This window comes from Panicum virgatum, chromosome 1K (genome assembly GCF_016808335.1).
Source record: "Panicum virgatum strain AP13 chromosome 1K, P.virgatum_v5, whole genome shotgun sequence".
Lineage (NCBI taxonomy): Eukaryota > Viridiplantae > Streptophyta > Magnoliopsida > Poales > Poaceae > Panicum > Panicum virgatum.
In genome coordinates this window covers 7,452,862-7,476,714 of record NC_053136.1, presented here as the reverse complement: position 1 = coordinate 7,476,714, position 23,853 = coordinate 7,452,862, and the positions used below count along the sequence as shown (strand labels likewise).

Sequence of the window (23,853 nt, the reverse complement as noted above, 5' to 3'; positions counted from 1 at the left end):
GGTAGTCCTCAGCCAAAACAGCTGGCCCCCGGACCTCCCAGGGAGTACCGGACCCCCGCCGGGTCCCGGACCCCCATATACTATCCGGACCCCTCAGCGGGGTGGAACCGACACCCCGCCTGGGGCTGGTCCGGAGCCGCCACGTGTCCACAGGCGCATGGACGCGCGCGTGGTCGCGTGGCTTCCACTGGAAGACTCACCTACCTACCGCATTCAATGCGGTAGGCGGAAGTGCGCCCTGCCACAGCAGAGCCCGAGACGGCTTTTGCCAGGTAGCACTGTTGGTCGCGTGTTACCAAGGCGCGCAGTGCAGTCGCTGGCGCTGCCCACGCCGCGTATGTCAGTCTACTATGCCAGTTGGATACGACGGTTCGGCTTCGCCCATTATGACGCCTACACGGTAGCCTCGACAGACTATGCAGCAAGCTACATTGCCCCAACGGGCGCCTTGCCGATGGGACAAATACAGACTCCCCTCGGTCGGAGGGTCTAGAGGGCGATGAAGCGTATCCGAGAAGAGATTCTCAATCGCGGTAGCTTCATTGAAGTTTTCTGCGCAGTATACTATACATCCACGTAACGCCTGTGTATGCGTCCCCTTGGTCTATAAAAGGGAGACGCTCGCTAGAGAGAAGGCCGGGCGGGGCAGAGGATAGACTCATTCATACCAAGAGCAATACACCTCACAGTGGACGTAGGATATTACGCTCCGGCGGCCCGAACCACTCTAAACCCGAGTGCTATTGTGTTCTTGCCCCCAAGCTAGATTAGCATAATCGCTCAGCACTTTCCCGAGTACTTTCCCTCAGGGAATAGGCGGGTGCGTTCCGCCACCCGGCTGTGGGTACCCCAAAAGCCCACTACTCATGTATATGACAGATTCTATTTTTAGAACAACTTATGCATATAACAAGTTATGCTTTTTGTGGCAATTTTGTTTTTACGACAACTTATAAATATTTTTTTGGGAATTGTTACCTTATATGTGTAGCAACTTATATTTGTATATTATAGCAACTCCTTCAATGATATCAAACTCAAAATTACATATAAGTTGCTACTAGTGCCAAATGTCTTCAAAATATATGCAAATATGATCTAGTTTTGTTCGTCTCATCACGTAGAACTCAACGGTGCAATCGGTATTCAAAACGGAGATCATATAAAGGGGATAAATATTTTTTTTGAACAAGTTGAAAATTAAAAAAAACCACGCGAGGTAGAGGGGGTTGGGGCGTACAGACAGGAACAACAGACAGATAAGTGGAAGACATGCTGTGGAAGGGGTCGCGCGCTCTATCTCCGCACGACCTGTCGCGCATTATCTGTGTCCTATAGAATTACCACCACACTCATCACGCTCCCAACCAAAGCTATGGTTGTCAATTATTCTCGTATGCTTTACAACACATTTTTATATGATCGCAAACTAGACGTGGCTCGGTCAGTTAGGTTCGCTCGTAATTATTCTTTTTCATGTCAAATGACATACAACCTGTCGATACTTCTACTACGCCTTCATCAATTTTAAGATCTGCCACTCTAGTCGCTCGTGTGCATGAGCAGCTTTGCGCTATGTTCCAAGAAAAAAATATAATTGCATTGTGTGTAGGGATGGTAACACATCATGATCCTAGTGCTTTGTTCACAATCCAATTTGACATCTATATATTTTTAGCTTAAAGTTATATAAGATAAGAGTTCGGCCTTACTCTTAGATTATCTATACTAAAATCTCAGAGAGTCCGAAAATAAAGTAATTCAAATAAAATTAGTTTTTCATTGTTGGGTCCAATACCTGGCTGTTGGGCCCAATACATGGCTCTGTTCGGCTGACTGTGACTGGTGGCTGGTGCTGATTTGCTATGAGAGAAAAATACTGCTGGAGCGAATTGGTGTTGGTACGCAGAAAGAATACGGCCCCGAGACAAAGCAAGCACGCAGAGCTGAATCTTCTCGACTAATGACCACTCCTAGCAGCAATTAGCTAGGAGAAGTGCTTGCTTGATGGGCGCATGCTCCTACTGCGACCCTATATAAGAGGCCTGGCCCTCTCTCCTCCTCTTCCCCAGAGGTTCAGTCAGAGGCTACCTTCTAAACGGCCTGAAAAGGAGGCCAAGCTAAGGTAGCCTGCTTTGGCCACAAGAGCCGTGCGCCAAGTCAATCCCTGCCCGGCCCGGCCCTCATATAATTGCCATCGCAATTCACAACTCCCTAAAGTCAAGGTCACGGGCAGGACACGGCGGCGCGGCGAGCTAGCTCCCGGTGCCACAGCTGAGCGACGACCTCGATCGGCGCCGGCCGATCGACATGGGTAAGAAGGACGGGCCGCCGGAGGCGGCCAAGAAGAAGGCGGCGCCGGCGCTGCGGTCGTTCGCGTCGGTGTTCATGCACGCGGACGCGACGGACGTGGCGCTCATGGTGCTCGGCCTGGTGGGCGCCATGGGCGACGGCCTGTCCACGCCCGTCATGCTCCTCATCACCAGCCGCATCTTCAACGACCTCGGCAGCGGCCCGGACGCCCTCCAGCAGTTCAGCTCCAAGATCAACGAGGTAGCTAGGAAGCAGAATTATGATTTACACAGCACGTCGTCTCCCTCGATCGCCTCCGTTGATCCTATCATAGCCAATAATCAATGTCGACGCCGTCGCTGACGTTTCCTCTCCATCTCTCGGCTTCCACCAGAACGCGCGGAACCTCCTCTTCCTGGCGCTCGGCAACTGGGTGGTGGCGTTCCTAGGTGAGCGTGAGCCTGCCGCCCCGCCCTCTATGAATGCCAATGCTGCCGCCGCCGCCGCAGCACTGCTTGCTAGCTGATGCTGATCGATCTATGATCTATCTATGAATGCAGAGGGCTACTGCTGGGCGCGCACGGCGGAGCGGCAGGCGTCGCGGATGCGGGCGCGGTACCTGCGGGCGGTGCTCCGGCAGGACGTGGAGTACTTCGACCTGAACGCCGGCTCCACATCGGAGGTGATCACCAGCGTCTCCAACGACAGCCTGGTCGTGCAGGACGTGCTGGGCGAGAAGGTGCCCAACTTCGTGATGAACTGCTCCATGTTCGCCGGCAGCTACGCCGTCGGGTTCGCGCTGCTGTGGCGGCTCGCGCTGGTGGCGCTCCCGTCCGTGCTGCTGCTCATCATCCCGGGCTTCATGTACGGCCGCGCCCTCATCGGCCTCGCGCGCCGGATCAGGGAGCAGTACACGCGCCCGGGCGCCATCGCCGAGCAGGCCGTCTCCTCCGTGCGCACCGTCTACTCGTTCGTGGCGGAGCGGGCCACCATGGCCAGCTTCTCGGCCGCGCTCGAGGAGTCGGTGCGGCTCGGGATCAAGCAGGGGCTCGCCAAGGGGGTCGCCATCGGCAGCAACGGCATCACCTTCGCCATCTGGGCCTTCAACGTCTGGTACGGCAGCCGCCTCGTCATGTACCACGGCTACAAGGGCGGCACCGTCTTCGCCGTCTCCGCCGCCATTGTCGTCGGCGGCCTGTACGTATATAATATAATCTCTGCTACCTGTTTGTTATATGCAATGGAATGGATAACGAATTAACGATGACGCCATTAACGGAACAGAGCTCTGGGGTCGGGGCTGTCCAACGTCAAGTACTTCTCGGAGGCGAGCTCGGCGGCGGAGCGGGTCCAGCAGGTGATCCGGAGGGTGCCCAAGATCGACTCCGAGAGCAGCGCCGGCGAGGAGCTGCCCAACGTCGCCGGCGAGGTGGAATTCAGGAACGTCGAGTTCTGCTACCCGTCGCGCCCGGAGACCCCGATCTTCGCGAGCTTCAACCTGCGCGTCCCGGCGGGCCGCACGGTGGCGCTGGTGGGCGGCAGCGGCTCCGGCAAGTCCACCGTGATCGCGCTGCTCGAGCGGTTCTACGACCCGGCCGCCGGCGAGGTGAGCCTGGACGGCGTCGACATCCGCCGGCTGCGGCTCCAGTGGCTGCGCGCGCAGATGGGGCTCGTCAGCCAGGAGCCGGCGCTGTTCGCCACCTCCATCAGGGAGAACATCCTGTTCGGCAAGGAGGACGCGACGGAGGAGGAGGTCGTCGCCGCGGCCAAGGCGGCCAACGCCCACAACTTCATCTCCCAGCTGCCGCAGGGCTACCACACGCAGGTAAACAAATTTCTCTCCTGGTTCTCTTGCCAAACTAATTATAAGCAATTATTGGCAGATGCACTCGAAAATGCTGCATGCGGTTGCTTGATCCAGTACGCTTTTCTTACCTTTGCAAATTGCAAGTAACTGTCAAGTTCATCTAAAACAAGTCACTTTCAAATTTCTTTCCTCCAAAAGAAATTGTGCTTACTTTTCGTGCACACTAGCTAGTAGTAAAATGCTTATTTGGGGCATGGAATTTGATGCCCCCAGATAAATTTGTTTTGATGCCCCCAGATAAATTTGTTTTGAGTATAGTACTGATGTGCTTATTAGGTCCTCTACATGCCGTACAGAGTCTTGCAAAATTTTAGTGAAAAGAGTAATCATGATATTCTTTCCCCTTTTTGGCTTTTCTAAATTATAATCTCTGGGAACGTTAGGCAAAAGCAAACCATTTGGGAAAACAACACAAAGGACAGAGAAACAAATCAAGAGCTCCCACATTTGAAAACTGGGGGAAGGAAAAGGAGGCCAAACTGCTTCAACAACTACTCCAGCAGTTAGCAGTTTGGCCATAGTAAAACTTTGCCCTTAAAACTTCAAATATTTCAACGCGGTTAGGTGGCCATAGCATGTGCCTGCGGGATTACAACTCATCACTAACTCAAATACTTTAGATTTCTGGTGAATCGTGCATCTTTTGTTGATGATTCAAAGGCACCTTTAATTGTTATAAAATAACAGAAATCTTAGAAAAAAGTTAGGCTGGGAGCAAAGGTTGGTTTTGGAAGCAACAGCTTTTGTTTCTAGAGTACTACAGTGTTCCCCCTTATCTGGAAGCAACACTACCTAGTCCACTACTCCATCTGGTTATCGGCCTCCTAGTGTTTGCTAGCTATAGCTGCTGGGCTCGCTAGGCGCCGCATCGCTGGCCAAGGACATGGGTCCTGACTATCAAAAAAAAAAGGACATGGGTCCTGCCTGCCCCTGCAGTGCGCACGAAGAAAAGTTTCCTTGTCTGCACTGTGTTCCCAGGAAAATACGAAATCCATACTCATATAAATTGTAGAACCATCACAGAAGAAATAATCACCTGAACAAATCCATGATTTTGATAGTGCCAGTAATGGGTTAGATAGTACATGGTTGAATAAAGTAGCATTCAGTCACCAACATCAAATAAAAGTTCTACAGGTGTCTGGCCTGTCTGGAGGAATAGGGACGACTAGAAATAGGAGCACTCGCATGTAACTGGTCCAGGCGTCCAGGTAGATTAAGAATAATCCAAGGATTCCCAGCTTGGTAGCTTCCAGTAAGAGTATATACAACTCTAGTATTAGGGCTCCTGAAAGGCATGCCCTCCTGAAATGGAAGAAGAGTTCAATACGCAAAAGCAAAGTGGGTAAACAGCACTGAAGAGTGGGGAACCAAACCATTAAGTCAGGAAATGGAAGCTATGATTAAGCTTGACAATTGACATCCAATGAAACACACAGGTTGAAGGTGCAACCTAGGTGCACCATTGTGTCGTTACATCATATATCTTGAATGAATAACCCACCCTGTTCATGGTTCGGTTTTAATGGTTTCTGGTTTATTTCCAACCCAAACCAAGATAATTATGATGGTCCGGTGCGGGCTGGATTTGGACGGGTTTGTAACGGCTTAATTAATATGTTGGGTTGGTTTGGGCAGCTGGTTTCACCGGCAGCAGTTCGCTTTACAAGACGCGCTCGACCCCGCACACGAGAGACTACCGCCAACAGGCAAGCATGCAATGCACTGAAGCTCCTAATGAATATGGATAACCTGCAGCTAGCTATAGGCACCAGCAATATGGCCACTCCACGCTAGCACGTGCGCACCGCTCGCCACCGTGCTAGCAAGCAGGGAGCCACTCGCAGTCGCAGCCTCGCAGGCTGTGATACGCGTGGCTGGCGAAGGACGCAGGAAGAAGGCAGGTTTCAACCGGTTCAACGGGTCGAAACCGCAGACCATCTACTCTGTGCAAATATGTCCGGGTTTGAAACCGTTCCAATCCAACCCGCTCACGCACCCAGGATGACGGTCTCAACTGGGTTCGGTGCGGTCCGGTACCTGATTTTCTCGAACTGATGAACAGGACGATGAATAACAGTATAGAAGAAAATAAAACTACGATAAAATCTAGGAAGTCACAGAAATACCTGAAATCTAGCGCATTGCCTTGGAATGAACAAGTTATGGTGTAATTGTCCTTGCTGTGGTATCAGCATGATTCCTTCTTCATACATCCACATACCAACTAGAAATTTCATTAGGCTGACCAGGCATTCTGAACTGTATAATACTCTGTTGTACACCTTTCCACTGGAGACTAGTAGTTGAACTCTGTACTCCTAGCAGCCGTGCCAGTATTTCTAAGGCTGTCATGCGCACCACTTCATTGTGACCCTTTTGAAATATGGAGGGATCAGAGCACATGCTTTGCCAGATTGCTCATGGTGGGAGTGGGACCTAGGAACCATAGAAGAGTGAGTGGTGACCCCAAATTGGGAATGGAAAAACAGCTGGCCCACCACTCAGGGCGTGTGCCTCTGTGGTCGGTGGGCGCAGAAGGCAAGCAGCCCAGAACCTTTTTGCAAATCTAGTAACCTGGAAAAGGCTTGCCAGCCAACAGTTTTGGGTGTGCCATCTTTCCCAGCGAACAGGATTTTACCGAGGCCCTGTCACGCACTAATAATTATGACAGCAAATACAATCGGGCAGAGATTGACAGTAGAAAGTGCCCCTGCTAGTATGTCTGGGTAGTGGCAAGTGCTTCCACCATGAAGGTTAGTCTGTAAAAAGAGAAAACTGAAATGATTCAGGAAAGGATCTTTAATCCAGTCTGTTGCCACCATAGCAAACTGTTATTTTAAAGATACTATTACAAAAGGGAAAAAAAAGACGTACTTTCGCAGTCTGCAAATATCCCAACGTAGCACTTTGTGAAGATGCCATGTCCCAATGGAAGATCCCTCGAATGATATCGGACTTAGTGGCAAGCATGTAAACCTGAGATGTTTCTTTCCTGGCCATATCCCCACCACTAGCATATTCTACTGTGTGCCAACCTGCCGTGGCACATCCATAATCAGGGGACAATAGTCTACTAGTCTTTGATGTGGGCAAAACTCTAACACGATGACCTGATAGGCACTCAAAATATCTTCACAGTTGGTATTTCACCACTTCATACCTGTATTATTGTGAGTTTGACAACAATGAAGGGCCAACATTGCAACTGAACTTTCATTTCCATTGTTCATGCACTCATGTGAAGCCACAGGAAAAGAGTCCTAGATAATGGGAAACAGTTAAATTTTAGCACTGCACCTACAGTTAAGCAGTACCAACAACCAGCACTGATAAACCATGGATAATTATCAACCGAACACGGTTTAATTTCCTATAAATAATGCACAAGTAGCATCTATAAATATCGAATTAGAGAAGGGACTAATAGACTTTTACTGTAACATGTTTAGGGTAACTATAACAGTATTTCATATTAACATCCATATAAATAAGAGAACAACTTATTTCATTAATGGCTGTGTTCGGTCCTCAGTTTAGCATTGGTTTAATTAAGGGGAATAAATACACGGCATGAAACAATATAATAGTCAATTGAAATAATATAAACAATTAAGTGCACATTTGAAAGATAAACGGGATTTTCAATCTGAAAAGACAAATTTATATCCTTGTAATTGTGACATTAATGTTACTTAATGGATAACTAAACATCATTTTCAATTATATATATGGATAGACATCAAAGAAAAGTCCTGAAGATTTGCGCTTGCCTTCAACTCACCTTATCATATCAGTTTGCTTCAGAAATGATCATTATCTGCACTCATCTACAACTATTGTCGGCCTGGAACAACTTGTATGAAACTATGAGTCACATGATTGAGAGTGACCTTAGTGGAGATCAACTAAGAACAAAGATAGGATGAGTTAACTCAAAGAATAGAATAATGTATCTACAAAATGAACACCTGACTTGGACGAAACCTTGTTTTCTTTCAGGAACATTACTTGTTAGTAATCTTACAACCTGACTTCATCAATATCCATATGGGAGAAGGGACGAATTATCTGTTTTTTTTTAAAAAAAAAGCAGAACCGTTGTGTATCACTTATTCAGAACAACAACAGAACCACTTTAGAAGTAAAATATGAGCACTAATATATACTGAGAAATCACAGCCACAATTTTGATCCGATGTGTATTCCCATCAGTGGTGAATATGTTTGCCACTGAGAATTAGCTTCAATCAGTTACAAAAGCAACCTTATTGGGGTAACATAATATAACTTTACATGAAAGTGTGGGATTTAAGGTCCGAGAGGACAAAACATCAATTGGAGGGACGCAGTGTAGTGTCCTCAATAATATTGCCAACTATGTTTAGATACAACAATTTTTAACATGTGCACAATGAGAATAAGGAAATCTAGCATGTCTTCCTGAATGCTCCATCTCACTATTAAGATGGGCAATCTGATACTGAATTATAACCATCTCAGTTGGTGATTTAAGGGTAGAATGATAACTTCAAACAATCAAACATGCATACATCATGTTTATCCTATATTCCTATTCGTTCAATTATTAACTAAGACTAATGTTTCACCCACTGCAAACAAAGACTTTGCCTGCCAATGGCAGGTTCTGTACTAAGTTTTCTAGGCAACTTACATAGGGAAGTAAATTTGTGTGGACAGAAGAACAGAATAAACCTTTTAATACAGACTTACAGTAGAATGTTGAGCTAGAATGCTCAAGAGAAGCTAGCTGTAGAATTAAGAAAGGTCCATTCCTACATGTCTGCGTCACTAGAAGGATGCCAACAAGCAGCATGTCATCTGATAGACTCTACACACATGTTGATTTTCATTGCTAAATAAGTTGTGAAATGGAAAAATGAGGGCCATCAAACAACAGTTAGTATAACGAATTTAACTTTAATCCTCTACCAAACCATATTGAATTATGTTTTTTTCAGTAGAAATGACAGATAGGTATACGTACAAGTTCAGTATAAATCTGTTGACACTGTAAATCAAGAACCATGGGACTAGAATGCTCCCTTCTATGAAATACAAGTTGTTGTTCGCACCCTGATACTCAGTTACTCACCATGTTTCAAATAAAACAGGTGGGTGAGCGTGGTGTCCAAATGTCTGGAGGTCAGAAGCAAAGGATTGCTATTGCCAGAGCTATCCTTAAGTCACCTAAGATCCTCCTCCTTGATGAAGCCACAAGCGCATTGGACACAGAGTCAGAGCGTGTTGTGCAAGAGGCACTTGACCTGGCCTCCGTGGGTCGGACAACTATTGTCATTGCACATCGGCTCTCCACAATCCGGAATGCTGACATGATTGCTGTGATGCAGTATGGTGAGGTCAAGGAGCTGGGCTCCCATGATGAGCTCATTGCCAATGAGACTGGCCTCTACACATCTCTTGTCCGCCTTCAGCAGACCAGGGATTCAAGGGAAACTAATGAGGTTGGTGGAACTGGAAGTACATCTGCTGCAGGGCAATCTAGCAGCCACAGCATGAGCAGGAGGTTCTCTGCAGCTAGCAGGTCAAGCTCAGGACGGTCGATGGGTGATGCAGAAAATGATAATAGTACCGACAAGCCGAAGCTTCCAGTCCCATCATTCAGAAGGTTACTGATGCTTAATGCACCAGAGTGGAAGCAGGCTCTGATGGGAAGCTTCAGTGCTATTGTATTTGGAGGCATACAGCCTGCATATGCATTTGCCATGGGAAGCATGATCTCAGTCTACTTCTTGACAGACCATAATGAGATCAAGGACAAAACAAGGACCTATGCGCTCATCTTTGTTGGTCTAGCAGTGCTATCATTCTTGATCAATATTGGGCAACATTACAACTTCGGTGCCATGGGGGAATACCTCACCAAGAGAGTCAGAGAACAGATGCTTGCAAAAATCCTTACTTTTGAGATTGGGTGGTTTGACCGTGATGAGAACTCCAGTGGTGCCATATGCTCACAGCTTGCCAAGGACGCCAACGTTGTAAGTATACAAACAAAAGTTAATGCTTATGAGTATTTTTAAAAAATAATACCTGACACTTTTTTTTTTGCAGGTGAGGTCACTTGTGGGTGATCGAATGGCTCTGGTGATCCAGACAGTTTCTGCAGTTCTCATAGCCTGCACCATGGGCCTGGTGATAGCTTGGCGTTTGGCCCTTGTCATGATAGCAGTTCAACCCCTTATCATTATTTGCTTTTACGCACGCCGCGTCTTACTAAAGAGCATGTCCAAGAAATCAATACAGGCACAATCTGAAAGTAGCAAGCTAGCAGCTGAGGCTGTATCCAATCTCCGCACCATCACTGCTTTCTCATCCCAGGACCGCATCCTACGCCTCTTTGACCAAGCACAGGATGGGCCACGCAAGGAAAGCATCAGACAGTCATGGTTTGCAGGACTCGGCCTTGGCACCTCCATGAGCCTTATGACATGCACATGGGCCCTCGACTTCTGGTATGGTGGCAGGCTTATGGATGAGCATCACATATCTGCCAAGGCACTCTTCCAAACCTTCATGATTCTAGTAAGCACAGGGCGTGTGATTGCAGATGCAGGTAGCATGACTACAGACCTTGCTAAGGGTGCCGATGCAGTCGCTTCAGTGTTTGCTGTTCTTGACAGAGAAACTGAAATCGACCCTGACAACCCTGAGGGGTACAAGCCAGAGAAACTAAAAGGTGAGGTTGACATTAGAGGAGTAGACTTTGCTTACCCTTCAAGGCCAGATGTGATTATCTTCAAAGGGTTCTCCTTGAGCATCCAGCCAGGCAAGTCAACAGCCCTTGTTGGGCAAAGTGGTTCTGGCAAGTCGACAATCATTGGGCTTATAGAGAGGTTCTATGACCCACTTCGGGGGGTAGTGAAGATTGATGGTAGAGACATCAAAACATACAATCTCAGAGCCCTGAGGCGTCACATTGGATTGGTCAGCCAGGAACCAACACTATTTGCAGGTACAATAAGAGAAAATATTGTGTATGGCACAGAAACAGCAACTGAAGCAGAAATTGAGAATGCTGCAAGGTCTGCGAATGCACATGACTTTATTAGCAACCTCAAGGATGGATACGAGACATGGTGCGGTGAGAGGGGTGTTCAGCTTTCAGGAGGTCAGAAACAACGCATTGCAATTGCACGTGCCATCCTGAAGAACCCTGCAATACTGCTACTGGATGAAGCAACAAGTGCACTGGACAGCCAGTCTGAGAAGGTGGTACAAGAGGCATTAGACCGAGTGATGGTTGGCAGGACAAGCATTGTGGTGGCGCACAGGCTCAGCACAATCCAGAACTGTGACCAGATCACTGTGCTTGAGAAGGGAATTGTTGTGGAGAAGGGCACACATGCATCCCTAATGGCCAAGGGTACCTCTGGAACATACTTCGGATTGGTCAGTTTGCAACAAGGAGGAAATCAGCGTTGAGGCTTTTGCATGACAACATAGAATTACTTCCATATGTGCAGCCCATTCAGATGAAAACCATTTTCATCAACCTGCAAGAAATGGTTGGCTCACTCCAACTTGCTTGGGACTACAAGATTTTGTTGTTGGTGTTGATGACCGGCAAGAAGGTTCAGCAGACAATTAAAATTCCGGTGACAGTGGGTTATTTTTCTTCCCATTGTTCTATCAGTACACAGAAGAGTGTCAAGCTTATACCTTCTTGATGTAACAGTTGGACATGTATTGTAATGGTGCAATGGCCAGGGAATCTGAGATAAGATGTACATTAGATTTTTGTTGCATCTTATTCTTCTTTGACTTGTGTATTTGAAATTATTATGTTAAATTTCATTTTCATCTTTCTTCTAAACCACGCAGATTAGTAAATTCCAAACTCCATGATCCAATATGACAAGTAGCAGAACAGAGACAAAAAAAAAAAAGAACCACAGGAAACGGTTAATATAGTACGAGCTATCTTTCCAAGTTTCAGCTTAAAGCTTCTCGGTGAACCATTTAGGATGAGTTAAGTTAAACAGGATTCGCACCAAAAACATGTTCAACACTGCAATTTCTGAGCTCCACAACAGGAAGTGCTGCTCAGCTGGGAAGCCTGATTAAAAGCATCAGCAAAAGACTCAACTGATGTAGCACTCCTGAATTCCCACCCACAAATGTACCATTACTTCAGTACACATTCGTTGATTTGGCTGTACGCGCAAGTTTAACATATTCATAAACCTTGTAATTTCGTTGCTTTCCTGAATTGACAACATTCGGGCGTGGTCCCCTCGTGTGGGCAAAAAACAACTGTACAAGTATTTCAGTACACATTTCAACAGATATGATCAAATTGGAGGCATGCCCAACAATAGTATTTGCAACTGTGAAGATTATAATTGGCATTTCATAACAGTCAGAAGCCGAACCACACGACCAAAAAAATGGTGCACCTAACTTCAGGAACTGGTGGGCTGCCGAAGGGTGATTCTGCTTTGGATTCACTCGTAAGACGTAAGGGAGGGAGGGGGGGGGGGGGGGGGGCGGAGGATCTCTAGCTATGATACATCCAAAATTTCAGCGTAGTAGAAAATGGTGGTGGTATCAGTGTATCACCTGGTCGAAGCGAAGCGACATAGGGGTGGCCGACCGGCTTCCTGGTGCCGCGGTGGCGCCGGTCGGGTCGTCGGACGCGCGGCGGCGGCGGCGGCGGCCGAGGCGGAGGCGAGCGTGTGGGCTGGAGATTGGCACGGGGAAAGGGAGATGATTCGGAATAGACCCGTTCGCCTCGCTGTGAGGATGTGGGTTACCTGCGGGCCGGCGGCGGCGGCGGCGGCGGCGGACGGCGAGAACGAACGTGTTCGGCCTACGAGGAAGTAACCGTTACGCCTTTCCCTGTCGTCAACGAATTCCACAGTTTTCTTGGGCTTGTCTGGGCCTAGTTTCGGTTAATGGCCCTAGTGGCCCTCGTAGGCCCACGGCATTTGCAGTGTTTCTTTACTCGTCCCAAACAGACAACAGCATATTTTCGCAAAAGAAAAAAAAGAAAAAAATATAAATTACTCAACTCAATATGGCAAAGTATGGAACACTACTTCCTAATTTTTTTTGTCCGATTTTCCCAAAATCATGTCAATTTGTCCATTCTACCCTTTAAGATTTGTCCTTTTTTTTTATGGCAAGTGGAGTAAGTTGAAACCTTGTAGGATGATAGTAGGCATTATACCATATTTTAAATAAATGCAAAATGGATTTTTCATCATGATTTTGATAGGACAGTACATCCAATAAATAATAATCAGTGGCGGAGGGCGCATGGAATTTGAGGTGTGTACGTGTTTTTTTTGTTTTGTTTTTGCAAAGCTGGAATTTGAGGCTTACTCCAACCGAGTAGGCAAAAAACTGAGACCCATTTTGCTGTATAGGTCTCGCGGCCAGGAGATGGGCGACGGGCACCTGGGTAGGCAAAAACCCGAGCAGGTAAAAAGCGTAGTGGGCAGGTCGTACAGTGACCCGTGCGGGAGAGGGATGACCCATTTCTGCGTCTCCAGTACCCCTCAGCCTAAAATGCGTATCGCGTTTACCTATTCGGTTGGAGAGAGATAGGTCCTGCTACAGTGCACTTCCAGCACCTTTTTTTGGTTTGGGTACCCTGCTGCCTACTCGGTTGGAGTAAGCCTGAGGTGTGTGGCAGATTCTATTCTTTATCCGTGCCACTTTGGAGATGCCACGACGTTTATGCCAACAGAAGTAAGTTGACCTCGGATTTTAGATGACCACACTGCCTGCGTGCTTCTAGAAGTTGACTCTTCTTTAATTACGAACGACGAGAAGAGAAATGGCGTCACCACGTTAACGTGACGAAGCTTCGTGTGCAGTAATAATCCGATTAAACAGGCAGCACCCTTTGACCTCGGATTTCGTATTCAATTAAAAAACTAAGAGCTGAAATACAGAAAGCTTTTTCGACTGATAGCCGTTGATGAGTCCTATTTTGCATTTTGCAAACATATAGGACCCATAATATTTACACGCGCGCGCACACACACAGTTCACAATATTGAATCTCCTTTGAATAGCTTTAACTAATAAGGAACAAGGGCTCAGCTTTCCTTGGTTAAATCAGTCGTCATGGCTGAAATCTGATAGAAAATTTTGGAGTAAAATGTACTCGAACATATATTTTTTTTGTACTTTTTGCATAGGTTCACAAACTCTCAAAGTGAGCATCTAAATCTCCAAACTTTTAATATCGTTTACTGTGTCTAATTGCCGATCTGGATTTTCATTCAGAATGATCCACTTGAGAAACTTTAAAAACCCGGCCCCTTTATGTTGGATGGTCTTCATGTAGATACCACCACATAAACAGCCAAAAAAGATAGCCAGCCTAATAACGACCAGGAGTGCCGTGAGCTGAACTCCGGCGTGGCGTGTGCAGGTACCCGGCCATTGCTCACCGGACATGGGTAAGGACGGGCCGCCGAAGTTAAACCGAGCTTCTTCATCATCATGTTTTGAGCTTGCAACGCCGGCTTGGTGGCTCGGTGATGCGCGACTTCCTGGCAAGCCTCTCGCTGCGCCTTATTGGCGTAGGAAGTTCGGCCGCAGCACGTGTCCGGCGTCGTGGTGGAGGCGATGTCACGATAGGTTGTGATAGGGGACCTTTATGTTCCACGATCGGTTGGGTTTTCATTTATAATGATCCACTTGAGAAACTTTAAAAACCCAGCCCCTTTATGTTGGATGGTCTTCATGTATATACCACCACATAAACAGCCGAAAAAAGATAGCCAGCCTAATAACGACCAGGAGTGCCGTGAGCTGAACTCCGGCGTGGCGTGTGCAGCTACCCAGCCATTGCTCACCGGATATGGGCAAGGACGGGCTGCCGGAGACGGCGGAGACCAAGGCAGCGCCGGCGCTGCGGTCGTTCGCCTCAGTGTTCATTCACGCGGACGGTGTGGACGTTGCGCTCATGGTGCTGGGCCTGGTGGGCGCCATGGGCGACGGCATGTCGACGCCGATAATGATGCTCATCGCCAGCCGCGTATTCACCGACGCCGGCAGCGGCCCTGACCGGCTCCACCAATTTCGTTCCAGGATGAACGAGGTATAATCGCATCTCTGATCTCCATGCAATCGTAGCCATTTGGCCATGTCACAACTCGCATGAACACCATCACACTGACCAATTCCACACTGGCATGCCTCAACCAGAACGCAAGGAATCTCCTCATCTTGGCAGCCGCCAACTGGGTCATGGCGTTCCTGGGTGAGCTCGGTTTGCAATTACGCCTGCACGCCAATGGCGGCGCTTGTGACTGCTTCTGACGATACCAACTGTGCGCGCGTAACTGCAGAAGGGTATTGCTGGACGCGGACAGCGGAGCGGCAGTCGTCGCGGATGCGGGCACGGTACCTGAGCGCCGTGCTCCGGCAGGACGTGGAGTACTTCGATCTCAAGACCGGCTCCACGTCGGAGGTGATCGCCAGCGTCTCCAGCGACAGCCTCGCTGTGCAGGACGTGCTGAGCGAGAAGGTGCCCAACTTCGTGACCAACACCACCATGTTCGTCGGCAGCTACGCCGTCGGCTTCGCGCTGCTGTGGCGGCTCACGCTGGCGGGGCTGCCGTCCTTGCTGCTGCTCGTCGTCCCCGGATTTCTCTACGGCCGCACCCTCATCGGCCTTGCACGCCGGATCAGGGAGCAGTACACGCGCCCAGGCGCCATCGCCGCGCAGGCCATGTCGTCGGTGCGCACCGTGTACTCGTTCGTGGCGGAGGACAGCACCGTGGCGCGGTTCTCCGCCGCGCTGGAGGAGTCGGCGCGGCTCGGGATCAAGCAGGGCGTTGCCAAGGGAGTCGCCCTCGGCAGCGAGGGCATCTCCTTCGCGATCTTCGCTTTCAACGTCTGGTATGGCACCCGTCTCATCATGTCTCATGGCTACAAGGGCGGCACCGTCTACGCCGCCTCCGCCAGCATCGTCATCGGAGGCTCGTACGTAATTCCAGCTACCTGCAACTCCATGCTTACTTCACAGCAACATGACTAGATGTCAACACCATTGACAAACCTTATGTGCAGAGTGCTGGGGCAGGCGCTGTCGAACGTCAAGTACTTCGCGGAGGCAAGCGCGGCGGCAGAGAGGATGCTGAAGATAATTCGTCGGGTGCCCAAGATCGACTCGGAGAGCAACGCCGGCGAGGAGCTGGCCAGGGTCGCCGGCGAGGTGGAATTCAAGGACGTGGAGTTCTGCTACCCATCGCGGCCCGAGAACCCCGTCTTCAAGAGCTTCAGCCTGCGCGTGCCGGCGGGGCACACGGTGGCACTTGTTGGGAGCAGCGGGTCAGGGAAGTCGACGGCGATCGCCCTGCTGGAGCGGTTCTACGATCCATCAGCGGGACAGGTGACCCTGGACGGCGTGGACATCCGGCGGCTGCGGCTCAAGTGGCTGCGCGCGCAGATGGGGCTGGTCAGCCAGGAGCCAGCGCTGTTTGCGACGTCCATTAAGGAGAACATCTTGTTCGGCAAGGAGGACGCGACGGAGGAGGAGGTCGTCGCCGCGGCAAAGGCGGCCAACGCCCACAACTTCATCACCCAGCTGCCGCAGGGCTACCACACGCAGGTACCGATCCTGGACAATGTGTAAGCAGTTAAAACACATGGCGAAGTAACAAGAAGCAAATTATAAATTTGAGAAACAATTAAACATGATTTTAAATCGAAAAGGATAAAAAGTAATTGTTTGGTTGGAATTCAAACGCTAGATAGCTTCAGAGATAACCAAACATAATTGAAATAGAAAAAAAATCAAACTCAACAATATACCGCACAAAAAGTTCATAGAAAAGAAAGGACATATACCTGGCCCATCCCCATGCCCTATACCATCTGTTAATCGTAACAAAGGTAGAACGATCACTTCAAACCTATGTTTTTAAAGCGGTAAGGCGAGGCGAGGCGATCCACCACCGCCTTATCGCCTAGGCGACGCCTAGGCGGGCTAAGGCGAGACCTTAAACAAGGCGAGCCGCCACCGCCTTGTCGCCTAGGCGATGCCTAGGCGACGCCTTGAAAACAGAGCTTCAAACAATCGAACATCGAGCCAAGATGCTTATTCCTTACTCTGTTACGAAAGTCTCTGCTTGCCGTTGACACTTGACAGCATATGTACTCAGTTTTCCGGGCAGTAAAAGCCATTCAATTTCTTCTCAAGAAAACTTTGATAGCTGCAACATCAATCGAAGGATTCCATCAAGCAGTTTGTCCTGATTAAATAAATATTAATTTTAGCCGTAAATATCTTAATCTTGTATAAGTATCACACAAATATACTAATATATTCTTATAAAAAACTTATAACCAGTCGTCAAAATTGTAATGCACAAATTATCTTTTTGCCACCACGCTAACTTGGGTTATATTGTCACTATAAATTACAGATGGTTATAACTTATTCCCTCCATCCCAAAAAAACAAGTCATCCTAGGAATTTTCGGAAAGATTAACAAGAATGTAAAATGATCATGTTTGCCTGATTTATTATCCATATTTGGCACTAAATTGATTCTTACATGCACATGCACTTTCCAAATAGGGGTAGGGTGACTTATTTTTTGGGACAAATTTTGAATTCTAGAATGACTGTATTTTGGGACGGAGAGAGTACAACCAAAAGTGTTAGCTACCTGTACATGATAATTGTTTGATTTACATTCACAAAACCAATGATCTTGAAACTAGATATCTTCTTCTAAAAATATAAAATGCTACTCATACTTGGACACTAACCATGTATATAACTAAAACAGGTGGGTGAGCATGGTGTCCAAATGTCCGGAGGACAGAAGCAAAGGATTGCTATTGCTAGAGCAATCATAAAGTCACCCAAGATCCTTCTCCTTGATGAAGCCACCAGTGCATTGGACACTAATTCAGAGCATGTTGTCCAGGAGGCGCTTGAACTGGCCTCCATGGGTCGAACTACAATTGTCATTGCCCATCGCCTATCCACCATCCAAAATGCAAATACGATTGCGGTCATGCAGTCCGGTGAGGTCAAGGAGCTGGGATCCCATTATGAGCTCATTGCCAATGAGAATGGACTCTACTCATCTCTTGTCCTCCTTCAACAGACCAAAGAGTCAACAGATTCTGAAGAGGTTGATGGAACAAGAAGTACATCTCTTATGCGGCAATCAAGCAGCCATGGTATGAGCAAGAGGATATCCACAGCAAGCGGATCAATCATAACACTATCCATGGGTAATGATGAAGGTAATGACAACAAAACAGAGCCGTTAAAGCTTCCTGTGCCATCCTTCATAAGGCTATTGATGCTTAATAAACCCGAGTGGAAGCAAGCACTGATGGGAAGCTTTAGTGCAATTGTGGTTGGAGGCATACAACCCACGTACGCATACGCCATGGGGAGCATGGTCTCAATCTACTTCTTGACGGATCATGAAGAGATGAAGGATCAAACCAGAATCTACTCACTGTTCTTTGTTGGTCTTGCATTGTTTTCATTCCTGATGAATATTGCACAACACCACAACTTCGGTGTCATGGGGGAATATCTCACCAAAAGGATAAGAGAACGGATGATTTCAAAAATTCTAACTTTTGAGATTGGGTGGTTCGACAGTGATAAGAACTCTAGTGGTGCCATATGCTCACAACTTGCCCAGGATGCCAACGTTGTAAGTTCAAATACTGAAACAACATTTATTAAAAATCTGAGAAGAATAATTCTTGACCATATTTTTCTTGTAGGTGAGATCGCTCATTGGTGATAGAATGTCCCTTGTCATCCAAACAGCTTCTTCAGTGCTAATTGCCTGCATCATGAGTCTCGCAATTGCTTGGCGTTTGGCACTAGTGATGATTTTTGTGCAACCAATTGTCATTGTTTGCTTTTATACTCGTCGTATCTTACTAAAGAGCATGTCCAAGAAATCATTACAGGCACAATCTGAATGTAGCAAGCTAGCTGTTGAGGCAGTCGCTAATCTTCGCACAGTAACTGCTTTCTCATCCCAAGACCGCATCCTACGCCTCTTTGACCAAGCACAGGTAGGCCCTCGCAAGGAAAGTATCAGGCAGTCCTGGTTTGCTGGTCTGGGGCTCGGTACCTCCATGAGCATTTTGAGATGCGTATGGGCCCTCACCTTTTGGTATGGTGGAATACTCATGGCTCAGCACCACCTTACTTCCAAGGCCCTATTTCAAACCTTCTTGATTTTGATAAGCACAGGACGTGTGATAGCAGATGCAGGTAGTATGACAACAGACCTTGCCAAGGGTGCTGATTCAGTCACTTCACTTTTTTCTATTATTGATAGAGAGACAGAAATTGACCCCGACAACCCTGAGGGATACAAACCAGAGAATCTCGAAGGCAAGGTGGACATTAGAGAAATTGATTTTGTGTATCCATCAAGGCCAGATGTGATCATCTTCAAAGGATTCTCCTTGAGCATCCAGCCAGGTAAGTCAACAGCTCTTGTTGGGCAAAGTGGTTCTGGCAAGTCAACCATCATTGGGCTTATCGAGCGGTTCTATGACCCTCTTGTGGGGGCTATAGAGATTGATGGCATAGACATCAAGACATATAACCTACGAGCCCTGCGAAAGCACATTGCACTGGTTAGCCAAGAACCAACACTTTTTGCAGGTACCATCAGAGAGAACATTGTATATGGCACTGAAACAGCCACTGAGGAAGAAGTTGTGAGTGCAGCAAGGTACGCCAATGCACATGATTTCATTACTAGCCTCAAGGATGGATACGACACATGGTGTGGTGAGAGAGGTATTCAGTTATCAGGAGGTCAAAAGCAGCGCATTGCGATTGCCCGTGCAATCTTAAAGAACCCTGCTATCTTGCTATTAGATGAAGCAACAAGTGCATTGGATAGCCACTCCGAGATGGTGGTACAGGAGGCACTTGACAGAATATTGGTCGGGAGGACTAGTTTAGTGGTCGCACACAGGCTCAGCACCATCCAAAATTGTGATGTGATCACTGTGCTTGAGAAAGGGATTGTTCTAGAGACAGGCACACATGCATCCCTCATGAGCAAGGGTTCTGCTGGAACATACTTTGGATTGGTTACCATGCAACAAGGACACAATCAACATATAGAGTTTGCATGACAACAAATATATATGGCACCACTTTCGAAACTTGCAGCTCAATTAAAATATGATTAACCATTGTGGGTTAATTAGCAAGCAAGAATGTTAATGAAGCAAGGCTTCCTGCGATAATTGATTGTGTTGATATTGTCCATCTCATTGTTCTATGCACATATGATATATGAGTGTACCTAGCATCTCAAATGGTGTGAGTAGCTATTATTTCCTTGATAAAATGCTAGATGCACAAAGAACAAGAAATGTGAGGGAAAGTTTATCTTTGTTTTGTTTGTATCATTTATACCGGGTATGGTATCTTCGAAAATTGTTTTTACGAGGCTCGGACCGCCGTAGATGATTTCTGCAAGGGAGCACACCGGTGAGGTAGCACAGGTGAAGGCGAACGGGTCATATCTACTACCGCCGGGGTACGGACACGGCTCTTCACTGAAGGTGAAGGACTCAAGGCCGCATCGTATCATCATTATATGTTAAAAACCTTCAAATGACAATCACATGGGGTACGGAAATCATAGACTAAAACCTAAGTTGATTACCTCGGGGAATTGCATAGCCAGACAACACCACAGTGTTAAAAAGGAATTTTCATATCTGGTTTGATTACAGGAAGAAGAGATGCTTATTCTGAAGCAAGATCTGAGTGCCAGGAAACGAAAAGGCTAACAACGCATGCTAGCGTATGCACATTGGGAATATGATATATGTACAATAAAGTAGTTTAAATTATCATTCCCGGACTTTTACATTTGAAATTATAGATACTATTGGTCAAGTATATAAGTAAAATCATAAAACCAAGAACCTGAAGTCGCAGGTAGCAGAATAGGCACTGATAAGAAAGGAAACAGGGGAAAACAAGGTGTTAAGGAGAGGTTACATTTCCAAGCGTTAGCTTATAGCTTCTAGGCGTCAATTTTAATATGCAAGGATCTGTGCACTTCTAATGAACTGTAGTTAAGCAGCCGCTGCATCAAATATGTGTTGAGTGTTGACCACTGCAGGTTCTGAGCAGCTCTGTTAGTGCATTTTGGCTGAAAGGCCCTAATAAAGCATTGGCAACCCCCCCCCCCCCCCCCCCCCCCCCCCCCCTCTCCGGACAACTCTGCAGTCCCTCCATACTCGCGAGACCAATTAGCAGTTCAATGGATAGTATCCATGTTTGCCATGATGGGCCGCCTCAAAATAAAATCCATGATTGTTGTTATAAAAAAATGCCGGACTGAGATTAGCGATTCACAATTTAGTATTTGCAGGAGTAAGATGTCCATATGTCTAGACCATTTCACTCAAGGAAGCTTTTAGCAGAGGCGATTAGAATGCGGGAATCCTAATAACCCTAATGCTCCGTTTGGATGTCGATATTGGAGGGCATGGTATTGAATTGGGTTCAATACCAAAACAACCATGGTATTGAAATGGACTCAATTCAAATTATATTGTTTGGATGACCAATGCATTGGACCTTGGAATCCTAAGAAGCAAAATAATTCAATTCCTGTTTGGATGTATACACATGGAATTGAAAGAGGAGGACGCTAGAACAGGACGTCGCGACCGGCCGTGGAGAAGACGGGCCGCCGCTCCTCTTACCTCCCAACCATGCCGCTCCTCCGTCGTCGACCTCGAAATGGAAGCTGCGGAGTGCTCGTGGTTGCGCCTCCGGGGTAGAGAGGGGTCAGTGGCGGCGGTGGGCGGCCGCGTCGGAGCGGAAGCTGGAGGGCCGACAGCCGTAGTGCCAGAGGGACGTCATGCTCGCGCGGGGACGCTTGAGGCTTGTTGGCACCAAATCGAGCCCTGCCGCGGCCGAATTTGGGTTTGCCGGCACTAAATCGAGCTCTGCCACTGCTGGATTGAGTATCCCCGACACCGAATCGATCTCCGTCGCGCCGCATCGAGGGGAGCAGGGCAGGGCTCGGTGGAGGAGGCCATGGAGTGCATCACGCCGGCGGAAGGGCAGGAGCGGGACGGCGCAGGGGCGGGCCGGCGGAGGATGGGACGCGCCGCGTGGCCACATCACGCCGGTGGAGGGGCAGAGGGGCGGGAGTGGGCCGGCGGAGGCGCAGGGATGGCGGGACGGCGCAGGACGGAGGTGCCGCCGCCGGCTGCGAGGAAGAACGGGAGGAGCCCACCGCGAGGAAGAAGGGAAGGGGCGGCTGGGCGCCTGCGCCGGCTGGGGCCTGCCGTGAGGAAGGACGGAAGGGGTGCCGGGCCGCCGGCTGCGAGGAAGAGGGGAAAGGTCGCGGGAGCGGCGAGCGCCGTGTCGGCGGAGGCGTCGGGGAAAGGTGTCGTGCGCGGGGAAGAGTGTGCCGTGGGCGCAGAAGAAACGGGCAATTCTGCCCAATACGAAGGGGTATGGCTCGGTATTGAGGGAGGAAGGGCGTGAGTACTATGAATGCCGGTTGGTATTGAGGTCTAATTCCAATTCTGAATTCTGAAGCAACCAAACAGCTGCAATTGGAGGTTACAAATGCCAATTCCAAATTCTTAGATTGAATACATACATCCAAACGGAGCCTAAAGCAATTCCACCGTGGGTGGGGTAGGGGGATCCGACGTCCGCTGAAATGTGTCATGGTGCTCTGAATTTACTCGTACGGGAAGATCTACGGGAGTATGCCTGGTACACTTGCTGTGCAGTAGAGTTGGAGGCCGTACCAGCTCATCCCGTGTCAGAGAGAAACAGGAGCCGGCGTCCCCTGGCGTCGCCGTACGGAGTCCCATCCGCCGGCGCGCGGCATCGGCGGCGCGGAGGCAGCCGAATCGGGTTGCACCCCGATTGCGACGCCGTGTCGCTTGAAGGAGGCGGGAAGCCGCGTCAGGCACCGCCGCGCTGCATCGCAGCGAGGACGTCGGATTCGGCCTCCGACGACGGTGGGCTGCGGCGGCGCTGGGGACGCTGGGATGCGCGGCGGCAGGCGCGGAGGTCTCCGCCATCGAGGGGTAGGAACTCCAAATTTTGGGCTCCGGTGAGGGCCTAGTTTTGATTGTGGGCCTCATGCGACAGGCCTGAAAAGGCCAATGGAAGTTGGGCCGATATTGTATATTCGCATAAAGTGATAAATCCAATAATAGTTATCTGGCCCGTCCTGAATGGCTCCAGCTCTGAGATCCGTGCTGAAGCTGAAGTTTGTAAAATAGATTAAAATATTATATTTTCATTATAGAATTAAAAATTAAAATAAAATTATAATAACTCAGAAAAAAATCACTGATTTATTTACCACTCTAGCTCCAAGAATCTTTAGAGATGGGTATGAACAGCTCCAAGAACTCTACTAATTTTTTTTGAAATTGGAGCCATGCCAATCACGCCTAGTTGGCAATATTGTTCTAGAATTATTAAGTTGCAACATTTTGTTTACGTCGAGAAGCAGAATCAAGCGGCTCTATTTATAAAAACTGACTGAAGAACTCGCTAAAAAATAGATTTATAAAACTGCAGAATAATGCAACAAGTGGCGGGTCCACATGACATATTGACATGCCTCTTTTTTTTTTACTAAAACAGAACTTATCCTACTTTAAGGTGAGTCTCAATATGA

General features: G+C 48.1%; 2 protein-coding genes and 2 long non-coding RNA genes across 11 annotated transcripts; 2 read left to right on the top strand and 2 right to left on the bottom strand.

Annotated features, from left to right (window-relative positions):
- The first annotated feature begins 2,058 nt into the window (after positions 1–2,058).
- Positions 2,059–12,004, top strand: LOC120648343 (putative multidrug resistance protein). The gene is made up of 6 exons (XM_039925091.1): positions 2,059–2,553; positions 2,687–2,741; positions 2,853–3,489; positions 3,577–4,117; positions 9,295–10,182; positions 10,256–12,004. The coding sequence occupies exons 1-6, from the start codon at positions 2,311–2,313 to the stop codon at positions 11,624–11,626; spliced, it is 3,735 nt and encodes a 1,244-aa protein (XP_039781025.1). The 5' UTR covers positions 2,059–2,310; the 3' UTR covers positions 11,627–12,004.
- LOC120648348 lies at positions 5,192–9,417 on the bottom strand. Of its 7 annotated transcripts, XR_005664928.1 has the most exons (6): positions 9,276–9,417; positions 8,894–9,011; positions 7,944–8,230; positions 7,037–7,422; positions 6,289–6,921; positions 5,192–5,464 (listed from the first exon to the last, which is right to left on the bottom strand). It is a non-coding gene; the product is annotated as an uncharacterized LOC120648348 (long non-coding RNA). The 7 variants fall into 7 exon arrangements; XR_005664924.1 differs by having other exon boundaries at positions 7,944–9,011; XR_005664927.1 differs by having other exon boundaries at positions 6,289–6,598; positions 6,717–6,921; positions 7,944–9,295.
- A 2,865-nt stretch (positions 12,005–14,869) lies between the features above and the next one.
- On the top strand, positions 14,870–20,577 carry LOC120648326 (putative multidrug resistance protein). Of its 2 annotated transcripts, XM_039925066.1 has the most exons (6): positions 14,870–15,260; positions 15,368–15,422; positions 15,511–16,147; positions 16,235–16,775; positions 17,962–18,852; positions 18,926–20,577. In XM_039925066.1, the coding sequence occupies exons 1-6, from the start codon at positions 15,021–15,023 to the stop codon at positions 20,306–20,308; spliced, it is 3,747 nt and encodes a 1,248-aa protein (XP_039781000.1). In that variant the 5' UTR covers positions 14,870–15,020; the 3' UTR covers positions 20,309–20,577. The 2 variants fall into 2 exon arrangements, with proteins under 2 accessions (XP_039781000.1, XP_039781008.1); XM_039925074.1 differs by lacking the exon at positions 15,368–15,422 and having other exon boundaries at positions 14,870–15,181; positions 15,428–16,147.
- Positions 17,817–23,363, bottom strand: LOC120648338. Its single transcript, XR_005664906.1, has 2 exons — positions 22,967–23,363; positions 17,817–19,777 (listed from the first exon to the last, which is right to left on the bottom strand). It is a non-coding gene; the product is annotated as an uncharacterized LOC120648338 (long non-coding RNA).
- Between the last annotated feature and the right edge of the window lie 490 nt (positions 23,364–23,853).

Coding starts and splice junctions, on each gene's coding strand:
- LOC120648326 (XM_039925066.1), top strand. CDS start 15,021: ATGGGCAAGGACGGGCTGCCGGAGACGGCGGAGACCAAGGCAGCGCCG. Junction 15,423..15,510: donor CTGGGTCATGGCGTTCCTGG/GTGAGCTCGGTT, acceptor GCGTAACTGCAG/AAGGGTATTGCTGGACGCGG. Junction 18,853..18,925: donor TTGCCCAGGATGCCAACGTT/GTAAGTTCAAAT, acceptor TTTTTCTTGTAG/GTGAGATCGCTCATTGGTGA.
- LOC120648343 (XM_039925091.1), top strand. CDS start 2,311: ATGGGTAAGAAGGACGGGCCGCCGGAGGCGGCCAAGAAGAAGGCGGCG. Junction 2,742..2,852: donor CTGGGTGGTGGCGTTCCTAG/GTGAGCGTGAGC, acceptor CTATGAATGCAG/AGGGCTACTGCTGGGCGCGC. Junction 10,183..10,255: donor TTGCCAAGGACGCCAACGTT/GTAAGTATACAA, acceptor TTTTTTTTGCAG/GTGAGGTCACTTGTGGGTGA.